Source organism: Gymnoscopelus microlampas (genome assembly GCF_963454915.1).
Source record: "Gymnoscopelus microlampas genome assembly, chromosome: 13".
Classification (NCBI taxonomy): domain Eukaryota; kingdom Metazoa; phylum Chordata; class Actinopteri; order Myctophiformes; family Myctophidae; genus Gymnoscopelus; species Gymnoscopelus microlampas.
In genome coordinates, this window is record NC_139950.1 from 25,553,079 (window position 1) to 25,560,831 (window position 7,753).

A 7,753-nucleotide genomic window follows, 5' to 3' on the forward strand; every position below is an offset into this window, starting at 1 on the left:
CACACACACACACGCACACGCACACACACACACACACACACACACACACACACACACACACACACACACACACAGCGCCCCTAGTTGTTATAGGATGGGTAAATGCAGAGGAAGAATTTCACTTATGTGCATAAATACATATATATACATACAGTGACAAAAACACCCCAACAAATTCTATTCTATTCTATTCTGCACACATTCTCACTTTACAAACATTATCTACTCTTCAGTCCCAGTTTAACACAATGCCTTGCGATGGAACACCTGTGGATCAGCTTTTTTCCGAGGTTCTGTTTGTTGTCATTTTGGGGGATTTTGTTGTGTGCAGAAATGTTTAGAAAATTTAGATTGGGAAGCATTTTGTGTGGGAAGCAGTGATGGTGTATTCAGTCTTAAAACCTTGTTAGGACAAAATGCCACATTTGCTCAGTCAGAATGTGATCAAATATTTCTTTTGATGTTGATTCAGTCATGGAAAACATTCTGCTGCCTATTGCAGGCTGGAGTATTCAATACTCCTGTTTCATGCAACACTGTTTATTTGCATCTGATTTTTAAATCTCTGTGTTGTTATCCATGTCCTCACTGTATTGTCTGATTCACCGCCTTTTGCGATTATTTTAATCTTGTTTTATGCTTCTGCTTTTCTTTTTTGCTTTATTGTTAAATTAGTTGTGACATTGTAATGTGATTCAAATGTTCAGGGTGTCCTTGAAAAAGAGAGCTTGCTCTCAATGGGTTTCCCTGAATAAATAAAGGAAAAAGAAAGAAAGAATACTTCAATTTCAAATACACATTGGGATTCATATTGTAGCACTACCCCCATTAGCAATTTATTTATAATACATCCAGTTTGATGACTGAGTCCATGGTTAGATATCTTATTTAGAAGGGTACTTTTTCATAGCATAGGATAAGCATATTTTCACTCCTCCTTGCTCACTAGACAAACATCTCCTTGTTGACCCACATGAGGGTACGAGTGTCGTTGGGCTTGCATTCATACTCAATGCTGTTAAAGCTGTTCCCCCATTGACAGTGGTCTCTCTTGTTGTAGTTGTAATATTTCACCTGCCAGACTGTCTCAAACAGGCCCACTTCTGTGAACTGAAGAGAGAAACATACAGTACACAGTTAATGTATATAGAGACATAAACATACATTCACAAAATGGAATGTTATTGCAGCATTATGCTCCAGAATGAACAGGATTAAGATAAATTCATAGACATGCTTCTGCTGTGTATACAGCACGCTCGACACACGCTCGACACACACACACACACACACACACACACACACACACACACACACACACACACACACACACACACACACACACACACACACACACACACACACACACACACACACACACACACAAGAGGTCCAATGTTACGTGAGTAGAGAAATAGAGAGTGGATGTCTACATGTAATCAATAGACATCTGAGCCAACTCTCTGCTCACACAGTCAGGAAAGCCCAGCTGGACAACCATGTTATGTGCCAGTTAGTCGACAGTCATATTAATTGGCTAAATTAAACTGATTACCAAATGCTATTTTCTTGTGTTGTGAAAAAATGGTATGGCTTTAAACGAATTATTGCCAGGCATTCATTGTTGAATTCAATATCCCCCCCCCCCCTCCCTCTCTCTCTCTCTCTCTCTCTCTCTCTCTCTCTCTTAAACACAGAGCATGCCATCGCAAGAAGGCTCAAGGTGATTTAAAGGGGGACACATGCAGAGGAGACAGATGGGTGAATATACACACAGGGCAAGGCACAAACACACACTCATGCAAACAGGCATACACACAACCCCACAGATATTGTATTGCATGGTTATTGGTTAAATATATGAAATTGTATATCTTCTATACCTTTATTCAAAGTGTCATTAGAAATTGTGCACAGTTGTGGCCTACATTCCTCATTATGGATTGTGTTGTACAGTGCCCCTGGATTCATGGCAAATTAAGTCATATGAAGTCAACATCTGACAGGACAGTAGATAACTAACTCAACTTATTACAACCTGTGATTGAGAATGTTTAGATAAAACATATTGATGTGGACCCCAAATAAACCCAGCTACTGTCATAAGAGTAGCAGATCTAGCAATATTATTTGGCATTTCCTCTTTTATTTATGATAGTGACAACAAGAGAGACCCAGTAAAGGCAGGAGAGAGGGGGTGAAAAGCAGAAAAGGACTTTGATCAGATTCGAACCCAGGCCAGCTGTGGGAAGGACTATAGCCTTATGTGGTATGCATTCTTACCAGGTGAGCCAGCTGGGCGTCCATGACGCAATATTTTAAACATGTTGCACAGAATCTTAATTCAGTTTCCTGACAATTTCTAAATAATTCCTTGCTTTCATCTACTGTCTCTGCCTGTGTATTTTCAATGTGATTATCAGTCCAACTCGTCATACATCTGTACAAGACAAGTACAATCATAACATTGTTAGATTTAAACACTGAGAGGCGTGTGTGTGTGTGTGTGTGTGTGTGTGTGTGTGTGTGTGTGTGTGTGTGTGTGTGTGTGTGTGTGTGTGTGTGTGTGTGTGTGTGTGTGTGTGTGTGTGTGTGTGTGTGTGTGCTCGTGTTTGTGCGCATACGAGAGTGGGGGGTGTCTCAGCTTTTGTCTGATGTAAGGAGCGCTCCATGGATAAAAGGTTGGGAACCACTAATCTAAATAAACATCTAAACATCTAAACATTCCCAGGACCAGAGTGGAGAACTAGGCATGTAGAATAGAAAACTTTAAACAGAGTATATTCTCATGTTGAGCCAAGTTCGTGCATTACCTACCTGTATGCTGATTTGGACAGGTTGTCTCTCCCCACTCTTGGTGTGAGTGACTCCTTCGGTCTCATACTTTCCAGTGTACACAACGGACTGGGGGTCTTTGGACTGTTGCTCCAGGGGGAACGTCACCGCTCCCACACTCATGGACCTATATGGACAGAACACAGGGAAGAGTTTTATTACAAACGTGGCGCTGTTAAGATTGTCACATTAACAATAATGTTTAAATGGACTGTAAAATGTGACACCCTAGTTCATAAAATGTGACACCTACTCTAAATGAGTTTTATTATAATCTGAGCCCACATTAACTGCATCGCCTGTAGGCATACATTGTTGTGCATAGAGTACTCCAGCAGCCAAGCTTGCCTAGGGCGCCACCTGCAGAGTGTATATCAAATAAATCTTGTTTTATGGTTCGATAGAGAACAGAAAGCAGTGGTGCAAGAAGTGAAGGTCAGTTCTATCTTGCACCTGCTCCTGATAGCAGAACAAGGGACGTGATACAAGAAGCCACAACTGACCGTGGAGTTAACGGTTGGAGTCTGAGAAACCTGTGGAGCGCAATACACATACTGTAATTTATTAACTTTGGCTTGGGGATGATTCGCATTTAATTGGAACACATACTGTAGATGACATTTAACATCCTGACCTAAATTATGAACAGAACACCTATAGATCTAATCTAGACCTACGTGTATGAAGAACACGTACGAATGAAGAACACAGATATCTTTATATGTTATTGACCTATAGGCAAACTGTCAGATGATAAACAATGTTATATTGAGGGGTAAGGAGGAGTCATCAGAAGGCATAAAACTTGGGGACTTTGAGGTATGTCTATCAGGTCATGAGGAGTTGAAGCAGTTCGCACAGCTCTAGTCCTAATCAGCATGGATTTGACACACAGCCAGTAGGGGGGTTATTATAATCTGGATGGCCCTTCTGTTCCTTTCTGTACCATCTTTCTCTGTACAAGAACACCCTTAGAGAATACGCCACGAAGTGAAACTCATTCATGTAATGAATTAACGGTCTTCCTAACTTCGACCACTGATCATGACATTTAGAGCGAAAATATGTTGAAGCTATGTTAGGGTGCGCTGGCGTTTTATGTTAGCCTTGCCCTTGATACAAGACTGTTATATTATCTGACCGATGACCGTCTTCATCCAAAGCTATAGTTGTATGTAAGACAAACAACAGCATGTAGCGCCTATTATTACAACTTTGCAAAACAAATGTGTTTTTCGAGTTCTATTTATTCCCCTGCTTGAGAAGTGGGGAAAAAAAGCATTATAAAGATGTGATGATAATCCATAGACATCTGAGAGGAGAAATCAGTCTACATACGTGGCTTCAGCCGCGCCAGGCTTCACGACCACATCGATTTTGTACTTGGAGCCCGTCAACAGCTTTATTGTCCGCGTTTGGCCAAATCTCGCTCCATCCGACTTGAAAAACACGGCGCTGTTATGGGGCATCATCTTCATTGAAATCCCAATTTTAATAACCTGAAGACCGTCGCCCATTCTTTTTGATTATAGCCTAGATGTTTTCTGTGATGATTCCACTCAGATCCTCAAAATAGAGCAGGACGCAGGTGTGAATCAATGTCGCCTGATCACACAGATACACCAACATGAAATGTCATGATAGCCCACACATAGCCGTAGAGGACAGCCTAGCAATGTTCAGCGTGTGCTCTAATCCAACCAAGATGAACGTATATGAGGTCAAGACTAATCCTCCAGCCCCCCCCCCCTCTCTCTCTCTATCTGTCTCTAGGTGACAGTCAGACTGGTAGTAAATGCATCTGCTGTCCGCATGGAAGTTGTTTTGTCGCTGTCCGTGGTGCTGAACAGATGCCAAGCATTCTGCAGTTCCTTCGAGTTTCTGAGCAGAATTTTACATTTCTCTTCTTTGTTTTCTTAATTGAAGATGAGAATGTAATGACAAATTCGCGTGTCAGCCCATTCGAAAAACTGGAGTAGCCTATTATATATATATATGAAAAAATATTAAATGTTATGTGAAGAGACTAGAGAGAAATAAACGTACAATACAACTACCGATCTTGTTTATCCTCAATACGGTTTTGCCCTGTGTGGGGTTATAACTTATATTTAAACAAAGTCAAAGTATCACCATTGAAAACGAAATGATAGCCCCAGCAAAGTCGTTACACTTGACATTTGACAGGAGGAATCCGATTGTACAACTAATAATGACCTGACATCAAGATCTGGTAAATATGTCATATTATGGTTAGTCTACATATTATGGGAACTGGTTAGGCCTACATGGCAGTCAAGCGGCTAGCCTACACGTACAAATCTTCAGTCTCAGCTTTAACTCTGACTGCTCAGAATGTAACTAATGCTGTTGTTGTTGTTGTTGTTGTGGTGGTCATTCTAATCACTAGCAGACCGGAGATAGATGTGAAGCTTGCCTAAAATTGACGTAGCCATGGATTCGGCTAATGAGCGAATAGTAGGCCTATCTCATTCATGGACTGTAGCCTACTACCCTCATCGTTCTGTGATAGACGGCGGTCTAACCATATTTTGCCGATAGATGGCGTAAGTTAACCACAAGAAAAAAGGAGGCTGTGAGCCATCTCGATGTCCTCACTTTGGATGGGCAGAAGAAAAAACAGTTTTTGAGCTGATCTCCTATAGCTCTCTTTTCCCGGTACAAACCCCCTTGAAGCATGATGCTTCACACAGACAATTTGAGATCAAATACAGTTTTGTTTGAGTGGATATTTGCCCTACATAATAATACAACATAATAATAATTGTAACTGGCATGAAGTAATTTGTTTTATTTTGTGTATTTGTCGTTTAGTGACTGACTTATGTCTCTTGGGGGCGCTCTAAGTGTGTTCTATGTGTTGGGAGGTTTTCAATTAGGTGTCACTTACAGTTACAGCTGCGTTTTTGTAATCAAGTTTTGTTTGGCGACACCTGTTGTGGTTGAGAGGAGGACAGTTTAACAGAAAGAAAGAAATGAAAGTAAAATAGAAGAAAGTAAAGTAAAAGAATGTAAAGAAGAGAAAAGCAAAGGTTCCACAGAAAAGACTGAAGTATCCAAGTCGACCCCCCCCCCCCCCCCATTCGTGTGCAAGCAGGCAAAGTGGTCAGTCACTGTTGTTAATCTTATCGTGAAAGTCACACATTTTATGTAAAATGTCAGAATGCCCAAGTTGATGTTTTGTTTTTTGTCTTTTCTGTTTGTACTGTCAGTTCTACGTTGTTTTGAAGTGAATAAACACCAGTACAAGCCAGGAACTCTGAGTCTCACTTGAGTCGGATTGGAGGCACAGTGCCTCCCACCCGACTCATCATCCGGGCATTCTGACATTTTACATAAAATGTGTGACTTTCACGATAAGATTAACAACAATTACTGACCACTTTGCCTGCTTGCACACGAATGGGGGGGGGGGGGTCGACTTGGATACTTCAGTCTTTTTTGTGGAACCTTTGCTTTTCTCTTCTTTACATTCTTTTAATTTACTTTACTTTCTTCTATTTTACTTTAATTTCTTTCTTTCTGTTAAACTCTCCTCCTGCTCTCCCTTAGTGGAATGAGACTGCTGCTCCTCTCTCAACCACAACAGGTGTCGCCAAACAAAACTTGATTACAAAAACCCAGCTGTAACAAGTGACACCTAATTGAAAACCTCCAACACATAGAACACACTTAGAGCGCCCCCAAGAGACATAAGTCAGTCACTAAACGACAAATACACAAAATAAAACAAATGACTTCATGCCAGCAGTTACAATAATAAATCAATCCCCAAACATATACTGTAAAATACATAGCAATGTAGGCTATAGTCCAATGAAAGCTATGCCAATCTTTATAGCCAAGGCCTAATAAATCGGCATTTGTGTTTTAGTGCCGTCTGTTTTTCATGGATAGCATCTGAATTATCTTAACTCCTTTCATATGAGATGGCTACCGATTGATTGATTGATTGATGTACTTTATTTAGTAAGACATGAGAACAACAGTACATGGAAGTACAAATTCACAATACAATGTCTACTAAACTGGAAGACTCAAAAAGCACTATGCTTGTTTAAAATGAGATACCCACGCACACAAATCATTATGACATCAAATCATTATGACAGAAACTGACAGATATACACACTAGCCTATACAGTATACAGAACGCGATACAATCAGTATGACGTCAGTAATCAGTAACCACCAAATCAGTAATTGTCATAGATAGGCTATTTGTTTCAAAAAATATAGATGGTGGTATATTTGTCGTGTGTGTTCACTTCGGATCACATGGTCATTTAACACAGAACCCCATCTTGCCTCTGTACAGCGATTTGGGAAATTGCCAAACACGGTGTTGAAACGGGAAAATGTTACCAATATCATTATGAGATCCTAATGGGCCAACACAGGGGCGCATTAACAACAAAGGATACAGTTGTGGCTACGCGGAGTTTATTGCGTCTATATTGCGTCTCTTTATTTATTTTGTTTGGTAAGTCATGAATGCTAAGATAACACGTTTTTCCCCCAAAGCCTGAACATGCGAATTCCTCACAAAGTGCTGTTTAATACCTTGATAACTGCACTGCATTGGCTTTTGGAAAATATTTTAGAATCATATACACAAATCACCGCAGAAGCACCATTTACAAACGCTCCTCTCCTCTGCCTTTGTTGTTGTGGCATGTAGGATAAAGTAAGCCTACTTGCCTACATATAGCCTACAACAGTCATAGACCAAATCACTTATGGAACCACGGGCACTCACTCCCTAACGCCGTGGTTCTAAACCTTTTCAGGCCGTGACCTCCCAAAATAATCATTATTGTAACTGCCCCCCACCCTGATAAGCACTTGGAATGTAGGAGTTGAGGCATTACATTTTGTTTGACTGCAGTTCCACAGA

At 40.6% G+C, this 7,753-nt stretch overlaps 1 protein-coding gene across 1 annotated transcript; it reads right to left on the reverse strand.

Moving 5' to 3' along the window:
* Positions 1 to 945: 945 nt before the first annotated feature.
* On the reverse strand, positions 946 to 4,352 carry cnrip1b (cannabinoid receptor interacting protein 1b; the record flags this gene model as incomplete). Its single annotated transcript, XM_084075568.1, has 3 exons — positions 946 to 1,110; positions 2,818 to 2,962; positions 4,174 to 4,352. The coding sequence occupies 3 exons, from the start codon at positions 4,350 to 4,352 to the stop codon at positions 946 to 948; spliced, it is 489 nt and encodes a 162-aa protein (XP_083931694.1).
* Between the last annotated feature and the right edge of the window lie 3,401 nt (positions 4,353 to 7,753).